At 39.8% G+C, this 27,464-nt stretch overlaps 1 protein-coding gene across 1 annotated transcript in view; it reads right to left on the reverse strand.

Annotated features, from left to right (window-relative positions):
• Positions 1-7,974: 7,974 nt before the first annotated feature.
• Positions 7,975-27,464, reverse strand: part of MPP7 (MAGUK p55 scaffold protein 7) — a 164,099-nt gene continuing 144,609 nt past the window's right edge. Inside the window, exons 13-17 of the mRNA XM_065398472.1 lie at positions 26,636-26,716; positions 19,657-19,750; positions 18,429-18,537; positions 10,410-10,553; positions 7,975-8,154 (exon numbers count right to left, since the gene is read on the reverse strand). Coding sequence (XP_065254544.1) covers positions 7,975-8,154; positions 10,410-10,553; positions 18,429-18,537; positions 19,657-19,750; positions 26,636-26,716 — 608 coding nt within the window. The remainder of the gene's footprint in view (positions 8,155-10,409; positions 10,554-18,428; positions 18,538-19,656; positions 19,751-26,635; positions 26,717-27,464) is intronic.

Raw genomic sequence — 27,464 nt, forward strand, 5'->3', positions numbered from 1 at the left:
GTATATAGATATACTGTAAAATGAGGGTATTTGTGTTGGTATATCATGAACATTAGTTGGACTAATCTTGACAAGGTACACAACAAGGTTAATATTGCATAATGTTCTACTGTAGGGGTTGGCAACATTTGGCATGCGGCCCATCACGATAATAAGCTTGCGGGCTGTGAGACATTTTGTTTACGTTGACCATCCGCAGGCACGGCCCCACGCAGCTCCCAGTGGCTGCGGTTCGCCATTCCCGGCCAATGGGAGCTGCGGGAAGCGGCGGGCAGCTGAATCAGTATTACCTGTAACAGAAGCATTTAATTTATTTAACTATATACAAAACATCCTCTCCTACCTTAATGCTTTCAAGAGTAGCTAAAGCTGCAAAAGGTACTTTCAGACTTTACTATTTGTGATCACTAAAGTTCTTATCGCACTTATCACAAGAGCAGGGATCCTACATGTACAAACTGCGTAATTTCAATGGGACCAGGAGCAGAGGTGATGCAAGAGTTTTCCATGCAGATAACCCTTAGCTCTACCTCCCTCAATACATTTTTTAAAAAACTATACATTTATCTTTGTATAACAGGAAATGAACATTTGTTACTGGCAATGTTTTTCTCTACTTTCCCTCTGTTGGGTGATGCATGGCAGCTGCATTCCATCTTCTATTTGGCTGTGTTTTAAGACACCATCACTATCCTATCACTCAGGCCCACAACCTGGGTATCATCTTTGACTCAGGCCTCTCTCTAGGTCCTCACATCCAAGCTACATCTAAATCTTGCAGATTATTTCTGCATAACATCTGTAAGATACGGCCTTTCCTATCTACCCACACAGCTAAAACTCTTGCCCAGGGTCCCATCACCTGATGTCTCAATTATTGCAATGTCCTCGACAAATTCAGTCTTGCACCACTCATATCTAAGGCTGCGATTTAATCACAGGTATTTTTAGTAAAAGTCATGGACAGGTCACGGGCAAGAAACAATAAATCACGGCCCGTGACCTGTCCATGACTTATATCATAAATACCCCAATTGAACTGGGGGGGGGGGGGGGGAAGCATGCAGCACCAGCTGCCGGGGGGGAAGCACGCAGCACCAGCTGCCGGGGGGGAAGCACGCAGCACCAGCTGCCGGGGGGGGAAAGCCCCGGGGGGCCAGCTACTGCTTCTGCCACCCCCACGATGGCTGCTCAGGCGGCCCCCAGGGCCACCTGCATTGGCTGCTGCTCGGACGGTCCCGGGGCTGCCAGAGCAGCGGCTAGCTGCACGGCCGCCCGAGCGGCTGGCTGCAGAGCCGGTCCAGCAGCGCCCGGTGTGGCTGTCCGCCGGGCTGCCTGAGCAGCTGGTCCTGGAGCTAGCTGCTCGGGCGGCCCTGGGCTCAGTCACACTGGCCGCTGCAGAAGTCATGGAATCCATGACTTCCGCGACCTCAGCGACAAACACGGAGCCCTACTCATATCCATTCAGAATGCTGCTGCAAAGATCATTTTCCTAGCTTGTTGCATTGATCATACGACCCCCTCTCTTTGAATCCCTCCACTGGCTCACCCTTCTCTATCTTATCAAACATAAAGCTACTTGTCTTCACTTTCAAGATCCTTTATGAACTATCCCCACCCAACCTATCATCTCTCACTTGCTTTCAAGATGTTGACTCCTGCCTCCAATTGACCCATGATGCCAGCCTCCATTGCCCACTGTTGAAGTTTTCAAACAAGCACCTTCATACTTTCTTTTATGCTGCGCCTCACGATTAGGAGGAAGCTCCTGGTAAACACTGGGAAAATTACCTCATTTTCTGCCTTCAGATCTCTCCTTAAAACTCTCCTTTGTCTACAAATGCCTACAAAACCCTTGACGATGATTTGACTGTGACTGTGTTATCACTTCTAGTGTGTTGACCAATACAGTGTACAGTAACTCCTCACTTAACGTTGTAGTTATGTTCCTGAAAAATGCGACTTTAAGCGAAATGATGTTAAGCGAATCCAATTTCCCCATAAGAATTAATGTAAATGAGGGGGTTAGGTTCCAGGGAAATTTTTTTCACCAGACAAAAAACTATATATATACACACACACACACACACACACACACAAACGTGCGCAGTATAAGTTTTAAACAAACAATTTAATACTGGTACACAGTGATGATGATTGTGAAGCTTGGTTGAGGTGGAGGAGTCAGAGGGTGGGATATTTCCCAGGGAATGCCTTACTGCTAAATGAACTAGCAATTGACTGAGCCCTGGAGGGTTAACTCTCACAACATTCTACAAGGCAGCAGGAAAGGAGGGAGGGCAGACAGAGACACACACTCTGTGTGTGAGAGAAAAAAAAAAATGTGCATTTCCCCTTTAAGTAGCTGACCCCAGGCTTAAGTACACTGCCTTGTTAATTAAATCAGCTTGCTGAGACCTGAGACAGCAGCTACTGCCTAGAAGCTCCCTCCCTCCATCGTGTGTCCCCCCTTCTCTATGGAAGATGGGGTAAGTGGAGTGCAGGAGCAGTGGGGAGGGGGAGACACCCTGACATTAGCCCCCCTTTCCTCCCCTCTCCCCGTACAGCAAGCAGGAGTCTCTGGGAGCAGCTCCAAGGCAGAGGGCAGGAGCAGCACATGGCAGTGGGGGGAGGGACAGCTGCTGCACAGGGAACTTAGGGAAGTGGGGAGCTGATAGGGGGGCTGCTGGTCCACCCTGGTTCCAACCACCCACCAGCTAGCTGCAAGGGGCTGCTCTTCCTGCAAGCAGTGGACAAAACAGGAGGCTGCCAAACAACGTTAGAAGGGAGCATTTCACAACTTTAAACGAGCATGTTCCCTAATTGATCAGCAACTTTCTCGTGTTCTATACGTAGACTGTAAACTCTTTGGGGCAGGGAATGCCTTTTTGTTATGTTTCTACAGCACCTAACACAATGAGGTCCTGGTCCATGATTAGCGTTCTCAGGTGCTAAGGTAATACAAATAACAAAGACATACACTCAAATCAGAAGGTGGAATAGAATCTGCAAGGTTTCATGAGCAATCCAAAATATTTTGATCCTTAATTTTCCCTCTGATTTACTCTGCCCCCTACATCCTGGATTCTTTAAAGCAAATACATAATCCATTAAAATTCCACACTTCCATAATCCTTTGTCTGTATGATATTGTAGAAAGTTCTGTAATGCCTTTGTTGAAGTGTGAATCTAAAATTAATTGCTTAAAGGCAATCATAACCCACTTTGTTTTTCTTTGTATTATAATATCCTGTTCTTGATGATCAACGTGGACACTGAAAAGAAGAAAGGTAATATGATCTATTTCTCTTTGAACTGATTTTGGAATCTTATCAAGAAGTTTTCAAAACCTAGTTATGTTAGCTGGGGATTCTTGAAAGTCCTGAAGCTATTGTTTTTGTTTTTGAATATTCATGGTATTGAAATTGTACATTTTGCAACTTCTGAGTCGTTCTAACTTAATTTCTGAAAACTATTAAGTTTTAACAGATTTAGGTATATCTCTGTAAGAAGGGTAACAGCAAACATCAATACACCTCTACCCCAATATAACGTGACCCGATATAACACGAATTCTTATATAACGTGGTAAAACAGTGCTCCGGGGTGGGCGGGGCTGCGCACTCCGGCAGATCAAAGCAAGTTCAATATAATGCGGTTTCACCTATTACGCAGTAAGATTTTTTGGCTCCCGAGGACAGCGTTATATCGAGGAAGAGGTGTATTAAGTCAGCATTTACCCACTTTTAAAAAAATGCTAAATAATCAACAACTCAAAATGTTATAGAAACCTAAATCATTCCATGCAATTTTCTGAGAAACCAATCTGATTTGTAATTTGGTTATAAAAAGTAATCAGTATGGTTGTTTTTTTCAGATGCAGATACTTGTTAAAAAAAAGTATTCACCTTTCCACAACTCCATTCTGTCTCAGTTGTATTGTGCTATTTAATGTAACAAGACATAAAAATCTAATTTTCAAAAAAACATTTAAATTATATAATCTGGAAATTTATAAGGTATCCTCTTGAAGAAAAGAATTTATTTCTTCAATCTATTTTCAGTTGTTTTTCAATCAGAGCTCCTGTTGTGATAACATTACTATCGATCTCATTTGCTAGAAAGTAAACCAGTCAACTAGCAAGTACAAAAGACTTTTAACATTGAAATAGACAAAAATCTATCTTATTGCTCCTGAGAAATCACTATAGTAGTTGGGATTTCAAAGCTATATTTTAGATTTTATTTAAACTATGAATCTGAGTGACATGTAAGGTGATATAAATTACCTGCCACTGTAACTCAGTCTAAACTTAGCAATGGTATGGCTTAATTAAACTTATACCTTCCTGTTAGTTGCTTTTCCTTCTACACTCTTCTCTTTATACATCCCCATATTATAGCATGAAAAGTACACCAGCTTTGACACTCACTTAGACTCTATTACACCTAGTATGGGTGTGTACCTTACCTGTATCACACCTTGCATACCACCTCTGCATTTGGCCCATTGTCCTTATGCTGTACTTCCTTCCTACTTTTACTGTCCGAAAGAGGAGAGTTAATTTTTGGGAAGGGGCAAGGAGGGGAAAAAGTCTGTTGAGAGAAAATGTCAACAACAGCATTGATAAATGAAGGGTTTTAGTCCTTTTTCCATGGTATTCATTTAAAAGTTATTGTTTTAATGGCTGCATTTAGGATGAAGAGCTATAAGAGACAGATTATTAGATAAACGTTTTATCATTTAAGTCATTCTTATGAGTTACACAGTAAACTATCCTGTTCAGGTTTAAAAAAAACCCACCCATATTCAATGATCGATTATATCAATAATTTATTGTTCTGCATAAGAAGGTAAAATGAGATTTCAGGCATGACATCAATGTCTGAATTGATGGCAACTTCAAGTATAGAGCTGGATACAATAGTATAAAATGTTAACATTTGTTTTACTATGGAAAACAGCAAAAATACAATAAAAATATCTGTACTTGGATGTAAAAACCTTCAATTATCTAAAAACCAAACAGCACAAACTGAATATGCATAATATTTAAGACATGTTTTGTCACCTTTATCCATAAAACCTTACAAGTCAGAAACATACAATACATTATTTTTATTGTAATGGAGGAAGTTTATCGAGAAGTGGGTTTGTAATTCAGTAAAATGGGCATGCTGTTGTCCAATTAATAAAACTATCAAGCTAAAACATTTTTTGTCTTGACCTAGTACCATATATGGAAGCCTCTACTTTTCTTGGTGAGAACACACTGCAATAATGCTAGTTTTTAAAGAGAGATTTACTGGAATGGGCTGTCCCATTCTCCTTTCTAATAACTCATTACAAACTTATTTCTAGGAGCTTAAAGATTTCCCCACACTCTATTCCTTTTGTTTGCTGTGTGTATACATGGTTTCATTTGTCCTTGTTCTCTCACCACCAGAACAATTAAATTATCTTCTTGCTAGGAAATAGGTATGTGACCACCCTGTGTTAAATATTGCCATTGCCACACAGAGGATCAGAAAGCAAGTCTCTCTGTAAAAGGAACAAAGTGTTGTGGAGCTTTCAGTCTATCACCCCACAAAGTAAGCATATTGTATGAGGCCCTCCTAGACCCTACCAACATGGGAATAAGTCTTAAAATTGTTTCAAAAGGACACTACAGCGCCAGCAATAAGGCTGCAGGGCAGCCAGGACCCCTCTGTTTCTAACAGGGTTTTCAGACCATTACAGGGTCTGTTTCCCAAAGGGCAAAAACAGTTCCCTTATTTAAAAGATATAGTACAATAGTGGTCTGATGCGCTACAGTTTACTAGCAGTATTAGCATATTGTTTAATAAGACTGACCCTCCCCTGATATAAAAGGACCAGATCCTGAGAGGTGCAGAGCACCCTCAGCTATTGCTGTCTGCAAAAGAAAGTGAGGGCACTCAGCATCTTGCAGGTGTAGGACTCTAGTGATTTGCTGAAGAACATTCCCTGTAAAAATAATTACATTTTGAATAATTAAAAAATAGAGAACATTTCTCCAGCCCACACTATGACTGTGATTTTCAAGCAATTAATATAAATCACTGAGATGTTATTTATGTTACAAACAACCTTAAGTCCACCAGAAAAAATAGTGAAATCTGACAGATAAGTTTGAAGTTACATTAGGCTGTTCAACTACAGTATACGTGTCAATAGTGAGATATAATATATGTCAATAATTCCAGTACAAACATTCAAAAACTCCTAATTTTTTGTTGTTGCTCTATTTCAATTGTTTCACCTAATTTTAAACCAAATTCAATGACCCCAAGGCCAAATATGCATTTAGGATACAACTGCCCAGAGCTGATGGCTTTATCAGCATATAAACTAAAATATTTACATGGAATGTTGATTTAACTTACAAAGACGGTGTTTCTAATTACAGGCACCTACTAACCTGTTATTTAGAAATGATCACGCTGATGAGAAATTCAAAAACTTCATATCCTTTTCCAACCCGTTCACAAATATAAGTTTCACTGAGTTCTTTTTTCTTTATGCTAACATAAAATAACTGTGCTTCCTGTTTGAATGATACAGATGTGATGATCTAAGTTAGCAAGTTCATTCACACACTGCATCTATATTACAAATTCACTTGCACAATTAATACACATGCTTTACTCTTTCATTACGTGTGTACTCACTTGCTGCATATCAGTAGTAAATCAAGAAAAATGCGAGGTTACCTACGTTAAATATACATGATTTACCATATATTTGCTTATTCTATTACACAGAAAGCTATCAGGTTTCAAATGTATCTGGGCAGTGTTAAAGATGAATAATTTTTTTTGTAGTGAAGTTTACAAGTTTAAACTCAAAGAAAAGCTTTCAAATCTAAAACAGTGCATTTTGACATTACATATTTTTCAAAACAAATATTGCTATGTATTTTTTAATAAAAGCAATTCATGCACTGCAACTGCTTACTCAAATCTCAAAGATTTCCCCTAATAATTATCTGCTAATAAGTTAAAAGTATTTTAAAGAACACTAGAAATGTCTGAAGTTGATTTAAAGTAAAATAAAACAAAAACAAAACCCCCACACACCCTTACTACTACACAGCTATTCATGCCAATATACCTCTGATCTTATAGAAGATTAACTCACAAAGATTTTTTAAATTATATACATTTAAATAACCTATATTTTCCCTTATTCAGATAAATATTCCCAAGTTGTTGTGCTGCAAAGCATGCATGCAAAGAGTTTCAAGACCTGCATACTCACAGCAGAACAGTAGCAGCAGACAACTGTAGCTCTTTTACAGCGCATTTTACAAGTAAGCCACTGAATACTTTACTTCTCTCTTTTGGTGAAAAATTTAAATACAAATGAACACTAGGATCACTCTGTACACATAAGATAAAGCTCACACTTTTAAGAAAGTAAAACGACCCCTCTTGATACTTAACCCAGGTAAAACTCTGATGTCCTTCCTAACCAGAGAAATATTTGACATTTTTGCCTGTTTTAGTTCTCTTAAGCTCTCTTAGTTAAAGTACGATAACCTCCAAGTGCTCATGTGCAACTTTATATGGCAGTAGCTATGTTTGAGATCACCACAGCATTCAGTATTAATTAGTATCTGTGCTACCCCTCCATTAACAAAACTCAACTTGGAGATTTATATGTAAACAGTAACAAGGCGTTTAGTAGTTTTGGGTGCACTACTAGCTCAGTATATTGCATCTGATAAGACTTGGATTCAATGTGATTTAATTGTCCCCAAATTCTGAACAGGATGGTTTAAGATACAGAAAAAGAAGACCTGCATTCCAATTACACCAAGTCCTTAACTACATGTCAGTTTGCCAAAGTTAGAAAACCCTCACACCAATTAAATGGCAACTAATTGAGTTCCAGCCATGCACTTTATTAAAAAGATTATGAACTATCATCATTTATATTCCTTATTTATAGTGTTATGAATGCAACCAGCTGACTGGAACCCAAAAGGTCTCTGTTTCCAATTTGTCAAATGTTGCTTTCAACTCATTGTAAGCTGTGGTGAGGTCATCGTTGACTATAACTTTGTCAAAGAGATGGCCGTATTGGCTTTCCATCATCTGTGCAGATTTAATCATTTCTTGAAAATCTTCTTCCTAAGAAAATCAGTATAAGAAGTCAGTCAAAAGTACAATTGAATCAATTCACATCAGTGTCAAATGCAAATTTACATGGACTGTTTTATTTAATTTCATATATTCAGTTTATTTCATATATTTCATATATTCAGTTAAGCCAGTAGATGGAAATTGTGCCACGGACCATGAACTTTTCAGAAACCATCATTTCAAATTAATTCTCTGTGAATATTTTCACAACTAGGTTTGGCCTGACAAGGCAATTCTTTCCTCTTTTCCCTTATAGCAGTGTAATTAGCCACTAATTGATAATTACAGAGAAATTTCTGTGGTAGAAATGCCAGTGGAAAAATGTTTTTAGCTGTTTACATTAATGGTGCACTAACAACTGCATTACCTAAGTCTCCAGTTGCTATTAGCAAGGGATTTATTTGAGCATGGGCTTTACTTTTTCAAATGTACCTTTAACATGTTTTCTATTTTTCTCTATACATACACGTGTAGAAGTTTTTGTTTTGTTTTTTTGTTTGGTTTGTTTGGATTATTTTTTTTTAAACAGAATTAAAAAATAATAGTAACTGTGACTCTTCCCGAGGTACCCCAGGGTTGTCAGGCATCTCGCTATCACTTGCCCTTAGTATGAGGAAGCCTTGTCTGTGCTTGCTGGGGGTCAGCTCCGTAACTCCACTGGCCGTGGGAAACACAAGCACTTCCATTGTGCCCAGGCTCTGTTGTCCCTCTGCAGATTAGAGATAGGCACACACCAACCCCTGAGCATCCCCCTAAAGCAGGGGTTCTCAAACTGGGGGTCGGGAACTGTCAGCCTCCACCCTAAACCCTGCTTTGCTTCCAGCATTTATAACAGTGTTAAATGTATAAAAAAGTGTTTTTAATTTATAAGGGGGGTTGACTCAGAGGCTTGCTATGTGAAAGGGGTTACCAGTACAATAGTTTGAGAACCACTGCCCTAAAGTGTCCAGCTCATGGTCCACTGGACACACTCAGAATTCAGAGATTTGCTGCTTCCAAAGGAACAGTACCTCCCCGACCTTACCAGTTACACCTTAAGATCACAGCTCCACTTAACATGCAGCACTTGCATATGTTTATGGTGAAAACAAGCAAAAGTATATTTAACAATGCGTAGAGAGCCCAATGATAGCAAGTAAAAAATTGGAAACAAATGGTAACATATAAAATAAAAATATAACATGAACTCTAGAACCTAGACTTATTGAACTAGTTACTGTCATGTCTTGTAGAACAAAAGCTCACCCAAAATCCTACCAGCATATTACAGCCAGGTTTGGCTATGATCTTCCATTCATGAGACAAGTCACACGGTCAGATTGCCTTCTCAGTGGAAAAGATCCTGAGTGTCTCTCTGTACCCCCAATTATACCCCCCACTCCAATCCGTTATCTTTTCTCATAGACAGATGCCCCTGCTGGTTGTTTTTTTCCTGGGTGCCTGTTTCTTGTCAATTTTTTACTATCTCTTGATTAGCACTGGGCTCAGTCTGTAGATAAACCTAGATTGTGAAGCAGACAATACACATATGACCAGCCAGAGAGAGAGAAGCATCTCTTCCCTCCTACCTGACAGGAGCATGTTTATCACTTTCTGGTGACTTGCCTTAACTCGCGTAAGTTAAGAACATAATTTTAAGTACAGATTCCTAATTCCTTAAACACTGTCCATACATACATTTTGCAATGATTATGACAACTAGTGGGCTCTTGGTAGAGATCTCACATGCCACCCTTTGGTACACTTAATATGTATACATCTGACCCCTGTAAAATGCTATGCACCCCCTCTGCCTGTTAGCACCAAGAGGTTTCTGGGTCACAGTAATATCTAAATTAAAGAAAACCCAATGTACCTTCGTAAAAAACCCTTCTGATTTTTCTTAACACTGTAACAGTATTATTTATGTTGAAGACAATAGCATTATTTCCTCTAAAAAATAATTTTTTGCCTGAGTTGTGATAGCATGAAATGAAATAAGAAGCTCAGAAAGTCCAATGTAGCTCTGCAAAAGTGAATCACGCAATTAAATCACCCTACTAGGCTTATGGCACCAAAGAGACCGGGCATGCAATTTACCCAAACACAAATAATATGTATACATGGACATACACACACCTAAATGTTTTGAGGCACAAGTTCCATTAAGTTCTAAAGGCATTCAGCGACCTCATCTGCAAGATAAACAGTTACAAAAACTCTTGACTACATCTCATATTCTTACGGATTCTAAACATACTTACTGCGAAGGGTTTTGCAGCCACTTTTTCATCTTTGCTTGAAATAATCTTGGCATTTTTTCTGGTCTCTCTCAAACGCTCAAGTGATGGAGGCTTTATAAATATCACAAATGGTTTAAATTCTAATGTTCTTAAATGCTTCACTGTCTGAGAAGGGGAAAATTATAATTAATTAGTAACAGGGTTTGAATTCATTCCTTGCTCTGGAGTTTGCAACAACAAAAGAAGCCTCTGCTATGACACTAAAACTATAAAGCATCTCTTGAAATATACATTTCATTCATTAGCATCCTACTTTCTTAAACAGCATTTATTCTTTGCATCGCCTATTGCTACTTGAATGGCAAGAAAAATTTTGATTTCAACGAAAGTTGCCAGTGTTGGTAAATCTGATCAGTCTGGCAGAAGTAAAGCCAATGCACTGTTATGGGCCATCCACAGTGGTGGTGTTAGTAATTAGAAAAATTAAGTTGGACAAAAGGGTTTTTAGTTGATGCACCAGGGAGGAGTAGCAGATTATTTAATAGCTGATTCTAGGAAGGGTAAGACTTCCTATTGCCACATTCCAAAGATAATAGAAAAGGCTTTCTGCAGCCCAAGAGCAAAAGGGCACTGTGATAAAGGACAACCATTGATTCTCCTCAAACCTTTAAGACTCATTGAGTTCATTCTGTGCTGCTGTTTATGCTTCACAGGAGGATCAGATGATTGTTGCCTATTAAGGGAGAGGTTACTTACCTTACAGTAACTTGAGTTCTTTGAGATGTTTTGTCCTTATAGGTGCTCTACTGTAGGAAATTCCCAAGCAGTAACTCATCGAGGAGGTGGGTGCTGAGATGAAAAGTCTAGGATAGTTTGGAGGACTGAATCACTAAAGATGGTGTCACCTCTGCAAGCTGGTCAGATGGTGTAATGCTTGGCAAATGTATGTATAGAAGACCATGTAGCAGTCCTGCTGATTTCTATGATGGGAACGTCCCTCAGTAGACCTATAGATATGAACTGAGGTCTAGTCGAATGTGCTGTTATTCTATGAGGGGTCTGTATAAGAACGGCCATACTGGGTCAGACCAAAGGTCCATCTAGCAGAGTATCTTGTCTTCCGAGAGTTGCCAATGCCAGGTGCCCCAGAGGGAATGAACAGAAAATCATCAAGTAATCCATTCCTTATTACCCATTCCCAGCTTCTGGCAAATAGAGGCTAGGGACACCATCCCTGCACACTTGCATTTTCATAGCAGGTCAAGATGCAACCTGAAACCCACTTAGACAGCCTTTGTGTGGAAATCAGTTGGCCCTTCATCCTTTCCGCAAACAATACAAATAGCCTGGAAGAGGTCCAGAAGGTTTTAGTCCTATCCAGATAGAAGGTAAGGGCCCTTCTGACTTCCAGTGAATGAAGACTTGATTCCTCTGTGGAGGCATGAGGTTTTGGGTAGAACACTAGCAGGTCAGTCGCCTAGTTATGTTATATTCTGAGGAGGGGACTTAGTATAACTTTTGTCTTTGTAAAAGGTGGTGTATGGTAGGTCAGTCATGAGTGCTCCTGGCTTCCCCATTCATCTTGCTGAGGTGATGGCAATTAGGAACAAAGTCTGGAGGGAGCGGGTAGCCATTGGTTAAAAGGGGTGTTTCCTTAGGATGATTAGAACCCGTCTGAGGTCCCATTGGGGAGCCAGGTATCAAACGGGAGGAAAGAGGTTGTATAGACCCTTGAGAAATCTGACTGCTGTAGAGTGGGCAGAGACTGAAAAGCCCTGGATGAGTGAATGGTCAGATGTACCCTGAAAGAGTTCATCAGAGACTCTTTGTTTTTAATTCCAATAGGTAGTCCAAGGTCTTGGAAAATGGAACTTCCAAGGCTTGAGAAGATGGGAGGAAGCAGCAGGATTGGAAATGTTTCCACTTTTGGAGATAAAGTCTTGAGAGTACTGGGCTTTCTACTGGATAAGAGAACTGACTGAACTCTACCTGAAAAGGTTAACTCCATGCTGGGAGCCACTGAGGAGCCATGCTCTCAGATTCAGGGAGGAGGAGTTGGGAAGGATGAAGGTCCCTGAGTTTTATGTCAAGAGGTCCTTCACGATAGGAAGCCTGAATGGTGTTAACCCTGAGAGGTGGATGAGGTTTGAGCACCACACCTGTCTTGGCCAAGCAGGTGCTATGATGATAGCTCTTTCTCCTTCTCAGCACAGCTTGAGGGAGGTCTTTAGGGCTAGCGGTATAGGTGGGTAAGCATAAAGAAGGGTATGGGGACATGGTGTTATTAGGGCATCCCTAGGAGAGTTGTGACCATAACCTCCCTTGGAGCCGAATAGACAACATTTTGCATTGTTTGTGTTGGCGAAGAGATCTACCCTGGTATACCTCAGGTCAGGAAGATGCTCTGGAAGACAGAGTTTTTGAGCTCCCATTTATGATTTTGGCAGAAGTGTCTGCTTAAGCAGTTTGCAATTACATTGTGGAGGCCTAGCAGATAGACTGCTGATTTCTATCTGATGAGAAATGCACCAGTTCCACAACTTTAGTGATACTGCACATAAGGACTGGGATCTTGCTGAACCCTGGCGGTTGATGTAATACATCACTGCCCTGTTGTGCAGCATTACTCTGATTGGGTGACCTCATATGGCCTAGAGGAAAAGTTGGCAAGCATATCTACTGTTCTTAGCTCCACGATATTGATATGTAGTGCCAATTCCTATGCTGACCACTTGCCCTGTGCTTTGTCTCCCTGTAGGTGAGCTTCCCACCATAACAGACACATCTGTTATGAGGGTCTTCAAAGATGCTGGATGTATGAATGGGGTTCAAACAGAGATTTTCCACGGGTCTTTCCACCACATAAGAGAGTACCTTCCTGAGACATTGACATGTGTCTGGAGAAGATTGTCTGACTGGGGTATACACTACTCTTAGTCATGTCTGGAGGCAACTGAGGTGCATCCTTGTATGGGGAATCACATATATGGTGACCGACATGTGGCCCAACATCTGTAGGCAAATCCTTAGGTTATTTGTGGGCTGAATTGTAATGTTGAGATTAGATGGGATAGGGTGGAGAATCTCTCTTTGGAGAATCTCTCTCCAATCGCTCTTGCTGTTTGGCGTGTACAGTAGCTTCTATAAAGTCTATTTTCTGTACTGAAGTTAGCACGGATTTCTTGTGGCTGATACATGGGCCCAAAGATTGGAATAGTGTTATGACCTGGACGTTGCCGACTGGACCTCTTGGGGTGATTAGCCTCTGAGAAGCCAGCTGTCCAAGTATGGGAATGCTGATATTCCCCACTGGCAGAGCCAAGTCACTACCACTGACAGAATCTTTGTGAATGCCCTTGGGGCTGCAGAGAGTCCAAAGGGGAGAACTCGATAATGACAGTGATCCACACCTATTACAAAACATAGGAAGCGCTTGTGGGAGGGGTGGATAGCTACATGAAAGTAAGCATCCTCTAGGTCAAGGGCCATGAACCAGTCTTCTGGGTCTAAGGATGGGATTATGGTAGCTAGTGTCACCATTCTGAAGTGTTATGCTAGGACACAATTGTTCAAGATCCTGAGCACAACGGTTGGTCTCCATCCTTCATCTTTCTTGAGAACAAGGACGTAATTGGAACAGAACCTTCTTCCGATGACCTCTGGTAGAACCAGTTCTATTGTTCACAGGAGAAGAGAATAAACTTCTTGACTTAGGAGTTCCTCGTGAGAAGGGTCCATGAAGGAGGACGGGGAGAGGATTGGAAAGAGGGATGAAAAGGAAGTGGATAGAGTAACCCACTTTGACATTCTCTAATATCTACTTGTCTGAGGTAAGAAATTCCCAGGCTAAGTAGTGGGACAGTCAATCTCCAAAGAGGGGGTAGTCGCACAACAGCTGATTCGGAGTGGAATGGATTGCTTGATGCCCTTGACCAAGGCATCAAAAATGCCTCTTAGAAGCAGGAGCTGATAGAGTAAAAGTAGGGGTGTGTGGCCTGTGTTTTTGTGCTTTGGGTTTTCTCCGTAAGGGCTCCTGAAGCTTAGGGAAAGTGTGCTGTTGGTACTGGAATGGTCTCAATCTCGAGTGGTTTGGGATCTACTAAAGCACTTTTTTGTTGCAGGCACATAAATCCCCACTGATCGCAATGCTTATCTGGAATTTTTGAGCGTCTGGAGAGAAGAGTCCATATTTTCACTGAAGAATGGCTCTTTGCATGGGAGATCTTCCATGGTATTTTGAACTTCTGGAAGACCTGAGAACTGGAGCCAGTATGCTTTTCTCATGACCACCATTGTGACATGGACTTACGGAGGCTGTTTCAGCAGCATCTAGAGTAGCTTGTAGGGAGGTTTTGCAACCAACTGTCCTTCAGCAATGATAGACTGAAAATGATCTTTTTGGTCTTGTGACAAGTTGCTCAATAAAATGTATATATTTGGAGCATGTTAAGATTGTATTTTGCCATCAAGGCCTGGTAGTTGGCCATATAAAATTGGAGAGTGACTGATGAGTAGCTCTTCCTTCCCACCAAGTCCAACCACTTGGATTACTTGTCAGATGGAGAAGGCCTAGAATGAGCTTGACAACTCTCTTTCATTGGCTGCGTCAACTAGCAGGGAATTGGGGCTGGGATGGGAAAATAAGTGTTTCATTCCTTTTGTGGGATATAGTATTTATCTGCCTGCATACAGCTTGGTGGGATTGTGGCAGGTGTTTGCCACAGGGAAAGTGCAGGAGATAACACCTCACTGATGGTTCTGAAATCATCAGTGTAGGAAAGTCGTGGTGGCATTATTGTGTCATCTGGAGATGAAGAGGACTTTACAGAGGGAAGCAAGATCTTCTTGGCCTGAGACTATTGCTCCTTCTGTATATAGTCTGGTACTGGAGAAGTGTGAGGTTCTGAGGTGCATAGTACTGCAATGTGTAGCACCGGTCAGTCTGCAGGTGTTGATAGCTGGTATGGTACTGGTGGATACTGGTGCTTTTTCTTAGATATATGATAGAATTGGTCGCTGTACTGACCCATGGGTCTCAGTAACTTTACTGGAGAGGAGAATAAGGGAATGGACCGCAATGATAATTATAGTCTCTGGGCCTACAATGTTTGGTAGATTCCCTATGATTTATGAAAAGGACTTATGGAGTACAGTAGCACAATACTGGGATGGATCACTTTACTGAGATTTCCAAGTCCAATGAGTCCTCTCTTGAGCTGAGAGAGAGAGAGAGAGAGAGAGAGAGAGAGAGAGAGAGAGAGAGAGAGAGTGTCCCCAATGCCCTAACTGGTAATGAAGGCTGGAGACTTAAGCAAGTCTCAACTTGTAGCTGTCAGGACAACATTGGGCAGATGGCTCCAGTAGATCTCAGTATTGGAAACTCAGGTTCATCAGAGATTGAAACCCACTGAAGAAAGGAACCTGGAAGGAGGTAGAGGGCTCTAAAAGCCTTTAGATGAGATTTGGGTTGGTATCAGAAGGGGAAATGCCAGCTGGTGAGATGGAAGCTCTTGCAGGACTGAGGTGGTTGTAGGGTCACGTCCCACTTCAGACATATGATGAGATCCGGGTTCTGGGAAATGGATGGTAGCCCTGTGTGTAATGCAGAGCCACAAGGTATCGAAGTGCCACCACAGTAGTTGCTCTAGTGGTAGGTATGTTGTCTGAGCATGGCTTCTTTCATGGTACCAATGCCTCAGTACTGGACTCAGCTGGAACCTCTATGGTACCCTTAGAGGAACAAGAATCTCCCAAGACTGGGTTTTATGGGGAGATCTACCCTGCTTCTTCACTTCCCTGCTTGGAGAGGTATGTTTCCTCTTCTTTAGAGTTTTTATTCTCTGGGGCCATAGATGAGGCAGCAATGTGAGCTGAGGTGGCCTATGATGTAGAGGCTGATGTAAATGGGAGTGGGGGAGAGGGGGAAAGGGGTGGTGAAGCGAACTCTGCTGGAGCTAGAGCACGTTCCATTAATAGCTGCTTAAGTCTAGTCTCCCTGTCTTTTTTTTGGATCTGCCTTTGAAAACCAGACAAAGCTTGCATTTAGAAAGGTTGTGGGACTGCCCCAAACACCACAGATAACTGGAGTGTCCATCACAGGAGGACCTGTGGCATATCTAAGAGGTCTTAAACTCCAGGATTTTGGACGTAAGTTGTGCTCCAGCACAAATGAAAGATCTAAGAAAAGAAGAGGGAAGGAAACCACTCCCTCTCCCTACAAGCACTAGAGTGCAAAATAAAGTAAATGGACTAAAAATAAAGAAAAAATACAATAAAGTAAATATGAAATTAGGGTAAAAAGGATTCACAAGGTGAAAGCTGGGAAGCTAAATGCAGCTGACAACAGAACGCTCTGTCTCAAGCCACATACCCTTGTTCAAAGTACAAGGTGGTACTCTGCACAGGTGCGGGCCTGTGAATACTACTTTTCAGTCTCTGATCGAGAGCACATAGATGCTTGAACATCCTACAGTGGAGCACCCACAGGGGGGACATACTCAAAGAACTAAAACTTATTCCTCTTTGTAGCTCTTGCTGGCCAGTAAGAAGTTGCTGCCAGATAACTTGCAACCACAGTATCAAGTACCTTCCTCCTCCTGCAATCCTAGCAGTAGCTGCAGGAGCAGCTAGTTGTACAGTATAGGGTTGAAACTCCAAAATGCCAAATGCACATGTCCCTAAGCTTAAACTGAGTTATTTGAATTTGGTATAATATTTCCAACTGAGATCTTTCTAATGAGAAGACAATGACATTCTCTCATTTTAATAGCTAGAAAAAAGCCAATTGTTCACAATAATTTACCATACGCTACTAGATCAAAATTTCCTTTTGATAATTTAAAAATTGTTAATATTAGCTAATGCAGTTTTCACAGTAAGTGCAATGTTGCACACATAGCAACAATTCAGCAAGTAAATCCAAAATTGCACATTTTTTGTTGGTGACCCATCAAAAGTCTTGATCTAGGTTTTTGACTCTGACATCAGTTTCCTAAAGCCATTATTCAACCAGCATATATCTGTGCCATCCCCTTTTCCTACAGAAAGCCTCTTTTCACCAATTTTCTATAAAGAACATGACATAATATTTCGATTAATGTGACGCCATTGAACATTTACATTAAATGCTATTTAGACAGGGAATAATCATGTCCAATTACCTACAGAACCCTCTTTAAACCAACAGCTTGAGTGCTTCATCATGCAGGCACTTGTGCACTGGGTAAATCAGGAAAAGTGGAAGACTTCAACTGTTTCCATTTAACATCGAAAATCATTTTTCTGGCTCCTGAATTTTGTGCTGCACTACAGGATATTTGAACAATACTCAAACAAGTCAAAGGTGAACACAAAAGAAATGGAAAAATCTGTTCTGAACAATGTATTTCAAATCATATTTTATACATTTATTTCATTCAGACTTTATTTAAATGTTCAAATGCACAAGTTAAAGTTGCACCCAGACAATAATGAATATTGGGGGTGGGGGTTAATAGGAAGAGGAACATGAACATAAAATAGACACAAATGATGACAGCAGCCCCTTCCCTCTACAGAATACTACTCTATTTATCTGTTAATTAGCATACTGTATATTTAATGTATTCTTCACATTACGACCTGTCATAAAACCCTTTCCATGAACAGTCTTGTTGAAATCAAAGGATTACTCATGTGAGTAAGGGTTGCAGGATTGGACTCTTTCTCAAGAATATTTTGCATTTAAATATCAAGTTTTTCAGACAAATTCTAACCCAGAGCAGCAGAACACTGAATACAAATGTTGGAGCATTCTGTGAGTAATTAAATGTTCTTCATGTTAGTGTAAGCTTTCAGTGCAGTTAGTTTTTGCATTAAATACCATCCAATCTGTGTTGAAATTTCCCTTTAGGAATGCTCTATACAATAAGTATACCCAGAAATTGGGTGGAATATAAATTGAACATGGAATAAAATGAAATGCTCTATTAACAGTCTTCTTCCGGAATCCTAACATGGAATGCAGTAAATTACGCCATGCCAAGAGAGGTGCTTACTTACATGAGGCTGCACATCCAACAAACAAACTTTGTTTTTAGTTAGAACAGATCGAACAGAGTCTATGCTTGTACCGTAGTAGTTGTTTTTATATTCACCATATTCAATAAACCTGTGGTAGAAAGTGAAAAAAAATCAGAATCATTCCCTTTTCTTTAGCAAATACTTATCAATTTGGTTAATAAGATTTAATTCATGAGCAGAAATATTTTCACTCTACATGTGATTTTTACCATGTTTTATAAAAGGAAATGCTGCCAAGTACTTCAGCATGTCAACCTAAAAAAAAAACCCCTTCTATTTTACCATTTTCAAATCAGTAACACTTGCTTATATTACAGTTAAAGAGAAAAAGTACTTTAGTCCAACAGCACACTAATGTTTTCCATCACCTCTTTTTCAGAACTAATGCAATGCAGTAAAGAAGTGGATAAACTAAACAATAGAAACTACTGAAATTTCATTTCACGCTACAGAATATCTGAATTCTCTGTCTCTGAATAGGAGGAGCAGTTAGGATGGTGCTAATAGAACCAAGGCGGCTGGCTATGTGCTATAAAAATATAAATACAATTTGAGAAAAAGCAAAGCACATTTTGAAGTTTCAATCAAACCTACAGCTTTGTGTCTACTATACTTTGCCCTCTGAAATACTTAGGGCAGGATTTAAACTTACAGTATTTTACAGGTTGCTGGGGAGCATGATGCTACCATTGTCTTTATTTTATTTTAAATTTTTGAAGTGCTTGAGGGGAGGGGCTTCTCTCTAGTTCTCCAGATTCCTGTTCTTTTGAACAGGAAATGCCTGTACTGGAAGGGAATATAACTATACAAAACCATTAATTGAAACACACGTTAGAAATGCAGCACTGCCAGGGCCCCTTTCCTGATGCTGCAACGATCAATTAGTAAGACAAATAATGCCAATTTAAAAGGGGCCCCCACCTTCAACACCCCCCCCCCCCAAATCTCTGTATGTTTAGCTCATTGGACAGGCATTTAAAGTATTAGGTAGTTTAAAACTGTTTATGTTCTATTCATATTACTTTTATTTTGTTTCAACAATCTGCAGAAATTGCAGTGCTGACTGTTTAGACATTATACTTTAACATGTTTTAAAATCAATGCAGACTATACCCATTTTAAATTACTACATAAAAGAACCAACTACTAAAACTTCACAATGAAACCATTGTTTTGACTGTGGCTCTAGTTAACCTTTTCAACATACTTGTTATTCTGTACATCTGTCTCAAACAAGTGCTTGGAAATGAAAATGTACTCAACACCATCACTTTCTTGGCCTCTTCTTGCTCTAGTCGTGTCTGTGGTTTCATTAAAAAAAAAGAAAAAGAAAAAAAAAGCTTTTTTAAAACAACAAACCAGTTTTAGGAAAAATATAAAGGGCCCAATCCTGTGTGGTGCAGAGTGCTCTTATCTTACACTGGCTTCCAAAGGAGTTGAGTGTGCTCAGCATCTTGAAGGCTGCACTCAGCATGTCACAGGATTGAGCCTAAAGCAAGTACAAGAAAACCTCATTGGACATAAATAACAGATTATCAATTTTATTTACTAATGGAAAAGTTAACTAAAGGGGGAACAATAAGGCTGTTGAAAAATTAAATGAGCAGCAATTTAGAACAATCCCGTTCCCTCTGCCACTATTCATCATAAAAGGAATTTGTGGAATTCCCTGGCACAGGGGACCATCAAGGCAAATGATGTTTAGTGACTGGATTTATCAGAGAGCCAAATAATGTTATGATCATTAACAACATTTGCAGTTACAGTATGTAAGGTATGATAGTAATATAATGGAAAATTACATTTCATATTTTAGGAGCTGATTGCCTCTGGTGGCCAGAAAGGAATTCCTCTTTCTCCCCATCTACAGCCTTGCACAATAGACTAGATGGATTATGGGTTTTTTAATTCTATTTTTACTTCCTCTCAAGCATCAAGTAATAGTTTTTCTTTAAAATTAGGTACAAATGGGACAAAATGCTTAATGGTCTGGTGTGGTGTGGTGTGATGTGGTATGAAGGGTTTTATTACCTGTGTAACTCACTCACTTATGACTAATGTGACCATTCCAAACTCATACCTATAAAACCTTTGTACCACGCTGTCATGCACTCTCTATCACTAACTCACATATATATAGAAAAAGACGCACATACAGAGTATATATTAAGTATTTTTGTCTTATTCATTTCAAAGATGGTCCCACTTCCACTTGCAATTATTAAGTGTCACTTGAAAGTGACCCCCTCCCCCTCAAGTTTTGATGAGCAATTGAAAAGCAAAACTCTGGAGACACAAAGTTGCTTGATGAAAAATAGCAATTTTGTGGGGAGAAAAATCTTGTGCAGATGATTGAACGTTCATCAATCCGTTGAGTATCTGAGAGCATTGGACAATTTTTTTTAAATGAATTTACAGTAGGGACAAATATTTGCAACTCTTGTGAATTAGAGAACAAATGTATTAATTTTTCCAATTACAAACGTACCCATATCTAGACGTTTAAGAATATGCACATGGTTAGAGAAGGTATTGAGTTAATGCCTTGGATATAAGGTGCTGGAGTCCCTTGTTCTTAGAGGAGCCTCACTGTAGGAAGCAAAGTCCAGGAGGAAATGAGATGGAAAGCTGTGTGGATTTGGAGAAGCCTCTCAGTGAAAGGTGTCCATCCGCCACAACAAAAGAAAATCCTTTTGTTTATTTATTTTTAAATTTTTACACAAAAGATTGCTTCTGATTTTGGAAATATGATAATTGATACATTCTGTAATGAGGTACATAAATTGAGTTGCTATCTGAATACAGCTAATACTTTGCATAAATGTCACAGAAATTGTACAATAGAAGCAGAATTCAACCATGTCTGTATTAAGGAATTTTTAAAAAAATTCCCTATCACTGCTAACATCAGCGGGAGTCATAGCATGGATAAAGCCCCAATGGCCAGAGCTGTTCCATAATGATAGTGTTAAACCTAATTTTCAGGATTCACTAATGCAGTAGTAAAACTGCCTGAAACTGCAAGAGCCTGGTCTACTCTAGGGATCCCACAGGGTCTAATGCCAAGAACTCACCTGATAGGAATTTTTCTTGTAAAATTCTCTAAAGTTTAACTAGCCTTGGCCTTGAATGGAGAATACAGCAAATAAATTCACTACAGCTTGCAGCTACATTTCCCACAGCCTTCAGTTTAGAATAGCATTAAGGTAATATTTAAAATATGACAAATATATTTTTACTGAAAATTTAGTATATTTTTCATGTTGGAGTCTAGATTACATTAATTTAAAAAAACTAATAGAGAAAACAATTCTACTATTTAAAATTCATTATCTTTATGTACACTGATTACAGCTTTTACCTTTGGGTGTGCAGAGCTGCCACAGCTACAGTAGCTTGCTTGAAAGAGTGCAATTTTACATATTTTTTATGAAAATGAAATTCTTAGAACAAAGTTAAACCCTATTTAACTTATGAACATCAAGTTTTGAAAACAAAAACCCACTTTATTAAAAGGTGTTATTTTATGGTAAATACCATGTCGCCATCCCCATTCCCCCCCGCCCCAATCTTATGTACTGTTCCATGAGCATAGCATTGCAATGATGGTGTTAATATGAATCCAGTGTTTATAAATCACATTAATTGATCAGATTTGAAAAAAGCCAACATTTCAATTCATCCATAGATTCCAAGGCCAGAAAGGGCCACTGTGATCATCTGGTCTGGCTACCTGTATAACACAGGCCATAGAACTTCCCCAAAGTAATTCCTACAGCATATCTTTTTTTTTTTAAATCCAATCTTGATTTTAAAATGGTCAGTAATGGAGAATCCACCACGACCCTTGGTAAGTTGTTCCAACGGTTAATTACTCTCACTGTTAAAAATGTATACCTCATTTCCAGTTTGAATTCATCTAGCTTCAACTTCCAGCCATCACAAAACTGGGTGACTGGGCAACAAAATGGCAGATGAAATTCAATGTCGATAAATGCAAAGTGATGCACATTGGAAAACATAATACCAATTATACATGATGGGGTCTAAATTAGCTGTTACCACTCAAGAGAGATCTCGGAGTCATTGTGATAGTTCTCTGTAAACATCCACTCAATGTGCAGCGGCAGTCAAAAAAGCGAACAGAATGTTGGGAATCATTAAGAAAGGGATACACAATAAGACAGAAAATATCATATTGCCTCTATATAAATCCATGGTACGCTCACATCTTGAATACTGCGATCAGCTATGGTTGCCCCAGCTCAAAAAAGACACACTGGAATTAGAAAAGGTTCAGAAAAGGGCAACAAAAATGATTAGGGGTATGGAGAGTCTGCCATATGAGGAGAGATTAATAAGAATGGGACTTTTCAGCTTGGAAAAAAGATGACTAAGGGGGATATGACAGAGGTCTATAAAATCATGACTAGTGTGGAGAAAGTAAATAAGGAAGTGTTATTTACTCCTTCTCATAACACAAGAACTAGGGGTCACCAAATGAAATTAATAGGCAGCACATTTAAAACAAACAAAAGGAAGTATTATTTCACACAACGCACAGTCAAGCTGTGGAACTCCTTCTCAGAGGATGTTGAAGACCAAGACTATAACAGGGTTCAAAAAAGAATTAGGTAAGTTCATGGAGGATAGGTCCATCAATGGCTATTAACCAGGATGGGCAGGGATGGTGTTCCTAACTTCTGTTTGCCAGAAGCTGGGAATGGGCGACAGAGGATGGATCACTTGATGATTACCTGTTCTGTTCATTCCCTCTGGGGCACCTGGTATTGGCCACTGTCAGAAGAGAGGATACTGGGCTAGATGGACCTTTGGTCTGTCCCAGTATGGCCGTTCTTATGGATCATATTATAACTTTCTCTGTTAGACTGAAGAGCCCATTATTACATATCTGTTTCCCATGTAGATACTAATAGACTGTAATCAAGTCATCCCTTAACTTTCTGTTTAACTAAATAGTTTGAGTTCTTTAAGTATGCCACTATAAGGCATGTTTTCTAATCCTTTAATCATTCTTGTGGCTCTGCTCCAATTTATCAACATCCTTCTTGAATTGTGGGCACCACACTGCACACAGTATTCCAGCAGCAGTCACACCAGTGTCCAATATAAAGGTAAAATAACCTCTCTACCCCTTTTATGAGATTCCCATTTATGCCGCCCAGGATCACATTGACTCTTTTGGCTGCAATATCACACTGGGAGCTCATGTTCAGCTGATTATCCACCTTGATCACCAAATCTTTTTCAGTCACTGCTTCCTAAGATAAGTATGGGGCTTACATTCTTTGTTCTAGATGTATACGTTTACATTTCATAGAATCATAGAAATGTAGAGTTGGAAGGGACCTCAAAGTCATCAAGTGCAGCCCCCTGGTCTGAGGCAGGACCTAGTAAACCCAGACCATATCCCTGACATGTTTGTCCAATCTGTGTGATGGGCATTCCATAACCTCCCTTGGAAGCCTATTCCAAAGCTCAATTACCCTTATAATTTGAAAGTTTTTCCTAATATCTAACCTAAATCTCTCTTGCTGCAAATTAAGCACATAACTTCTTGTCCTACCTTCAGTGGACATGGAAAACAATTGATCACCATCCTCTTTATTACATATTAAATTAACATATTTGAAGACTTATCAGGTCCCATCTTGGTCTTCTTTTCTCAAGACTAAATATGTTCTTTTTAAAAACAAAACAAAAATTTCCTCAAGGATTGGGTTTTCTAAACCTTTTATCATTTTTGTTGCTCTCCTCTGGACACTCTCCAATTTGTACACCTTTCCGACTGTGTGGCACCCAGAACCGGACACAGTACTCCAGTGAAGTACCAAATATAGCGGGACAATTACCTCTGTGTCTTACATACAACACTTCCATTAATACAACCCAGAATACTACCTATTTTCACAAATGCAACACATTGTTGTTTCACATTCGATTTGAGATCCACTATAACCCGCAGATCCTTGTCAGTTATTCCCCATTTTGTAGATCTGCATTTGATTTTTCCTTCTTAAGTGAAGTACTTAGCACTTATATTTATTGAATTTCATCTTGTTGAATCAAGATCAATTCTCCCATTTGTCAAGGTCATTTTGAATCCTAATCCTGTCCTCCAAAGCACTTGCAACCTCTCCCAGATTGGTGTCATCTCCAAATGGACCCAGGATTGACCCCTGCAGGACCCCACTAGATGTGCACTCCCAGTTTGACAGCGAACCATTGATAACTATACTGAGAACAGTCTTTCAACCAGCTGTCCACCCACTTTATAGTAATTTCATCGAGTTTGCATTTCCCTCGTTTGTTTATGAGACTGTCATGTGATCCTGTGTCAAAAGCCTTATGAAAATCAACATATATCATGTCTACTGCTTCCCCCCATCCACTAGGCCATTTACCAGTTAGCCATATTAAAACACATATTGTTTGCTTGCACCCAGTTTATCAAGTGATGCAGATTGGTCTGAATCAGAGACCTGTCTTCTTTATTATTTACCAATCCCCCATTTTTTGTGTCATCCGGAGACTTTATCAGTGATAATTTTATGTTTCCTTTCAAGTCATTGATAAAAATATTAAATAGCCTAGGGCCATGTACTGATTCCTGCGGGACCCCACTGGAAACGGAGACACTCAATGATGATTCCTCACTTACAATTACATTTTGAGACCTAACAGTTAGCCATTTTTAATCCATTTAATCTTTGCTATATTATTTTTATATTGTTCTAGGTTTTTAATAAAAATGTCATGTGGTACCAAGTCAAACGCCTAGAGCAGTCGAAGAATATTGCATCAGCAATATTACCTTTATTGCCCCAAACTTGTAACCTCATCACAGAAAGATATCAACTTAGTTTGACAGGATCTATTTTCCATAAACCCATGCTGATTTGCATTAATTACATTGCACTCCTTTAGTTTGTTATTAATCAAGTCCTGTATTGGCCACTCCATCATCTTGCCTGGGATCGATGTCAGCTGACAGGCCTATAATTATCCAGGTGATCCTATTTATCATTTTTTAAAACTGGCACATTATCTTTCCTCCAGTCTTCTGGATCTTCTCCAGTGCTCTAAGACAGTGGTTCTCAAAGCTGGTCCGCCGCTTGTTCAGGGAAAGCCCCTGGTGGGCCAGGCCAGTTTGTTTACCTGCCGCGTCTGCAGGTTCGGCCGATCGCACCTCCCACTGGCCGCGATTCGCCGCTCCAGACCAATGGGGGCTGCGGAAAGCAGCGCGGGCCGAGGGACGTGCTGGCCACCCTTCCCTGGTGTGATTTGATGGTCTGTAGCAGACACCAATACCCCATCTTCTAAATTATCTGTTAGGACATGGATCCAGATGCACTGAAGATCATTTTTACCAATTTATCAGTGACTTGGAAACAGGTAATGCCATTTTTGACAGAGTGCCACTCTACTTCCCCTTTTGCCCATTTGATCCTTCCTAAAAAGGTTATAACCACTGATTTTAACATTCCAATAGTGCCAATCATCCCAACGGGTTTCAGGTTTTTTAGACTTGATGCATTTTATAATGCCAAAATATTAGAGATTTGAATGACATATTTACAGGTCAGAACTGCTTCTATCATCACTCTTGATCTGTCATATTGCCTATGATTATCTGACAGTTACATCAGAGCAGAGATAACATGCTACTCTACAAGAAAACCCTTCCTATTCTGGGAGCTAATAGTCTGGGAAAACTCTCCATTGTATATCACCACTCACCAATCTCTGAATATATGCAAGAAACAATTGGGTCCGTGTTGTGTGAATTCTCCCATTGTCCCTGTAAGATTTTGCTCCCTCAAACTGGACTGCTGGTGGAATACATTTCACCACTACAATGCCAATTCCTAAGGAGCTTTTAAATGGGAGTTTCATTTACTAAAATCTTTGTTGACATCAACTGCATCAAATTTATACTGAAAATGCACTGCACCAGAATCTGGGCCAAAATTTTCTAGTTGGTTTCATCAATGTTTATTCAAAATGTAGATGCAGCAGACGTAGATGTTTAAAATTTATGATACTAATTTAGGTGCCTAAATATGGGTTTATGCATCCATGTTTGACAATGTTGACCTTAGGTTAACATAAGAATAAAAAAAACTGATACAGCATGAGGACTCACAAAATGCATTTCTACTTACGCGGCACTGTTACACCATAATGCTGGGTATTGCTGATCAACAATTTTCGTTTAAGTTCATTCAACCCTACACCCACAGGACCTGAAAGATAAATTACATAGTTTTGAAAGAGAAGTTCTCTCTTGCGTTCAGGTGTTATTACTGGTCAATGTGAGACTACCCAATAGAAGAACAGGTTTCGGCTTTTTAGTAATCTGAACCTTTTGGAGCTGCCCATGGATACAGCCTCTTCTAGGATGTATTGTTTAGACAAATTTCAGAAGATTTAATTGCCAGATATCACTATCTTTAACCTTCCTCTTCTTGGGAAATGTTAATGAAAAAGTAGAGTCAAGCCAACTCTGATGTTGGGAGTTTTTGGCTTTTGGCATGGAGATAGCGATCTCATTGAGTATCTCCTACAAAATGATGGAGAGATGCCCATAGTGGTTCTTTTAGGTCTGTCAGCAACTTTTGATAATATTATATGCAAAATTTTGTTGATCTGCCTATGGATCCTAGCTGGGAATCATGGTTTCAAATGGTTTTGTTTTTATCTCTCTGTGAGGTCTCAAAGGGTGGTTTTGGGTAATCCTTCATTAGCTCCAAGAGATCTGTCATGGAGGGTTCCATTCTGTCACTCATCCGATCCAGTTTGTACAAGACACCTTTGGGGGAGATCTGGATTTTAGTATCACTAGGATATGGATGATCTACAGCTCTGTTTTCATCAGATCCAGATGGTGGAGTGGCAGTGCTTTCTCAGTGCGTGATCAAGATTAGGACTTGGAGGAGAGAGAATCATCTGAAGTTTAACCCACAGAAAATGAAGGTGATATTTGTGGGTTTG

The sequence above is a fragment of the Emys orbicularis genome, chromosome 2 (genome assembly GCF_028017835.1).
Source record: "Emys orbicularis isolate rEmyOrb1 chromosome 2, rEmyOrb1.hap1, whole genome shotgun sequence".
In the NCBI taxonomy this organism is placed as follows: domain Eukaryota; kingdom Metazoa; phylum Chordata; order Testudines; family Emydidae; genus Emys; species Emys orbicularis.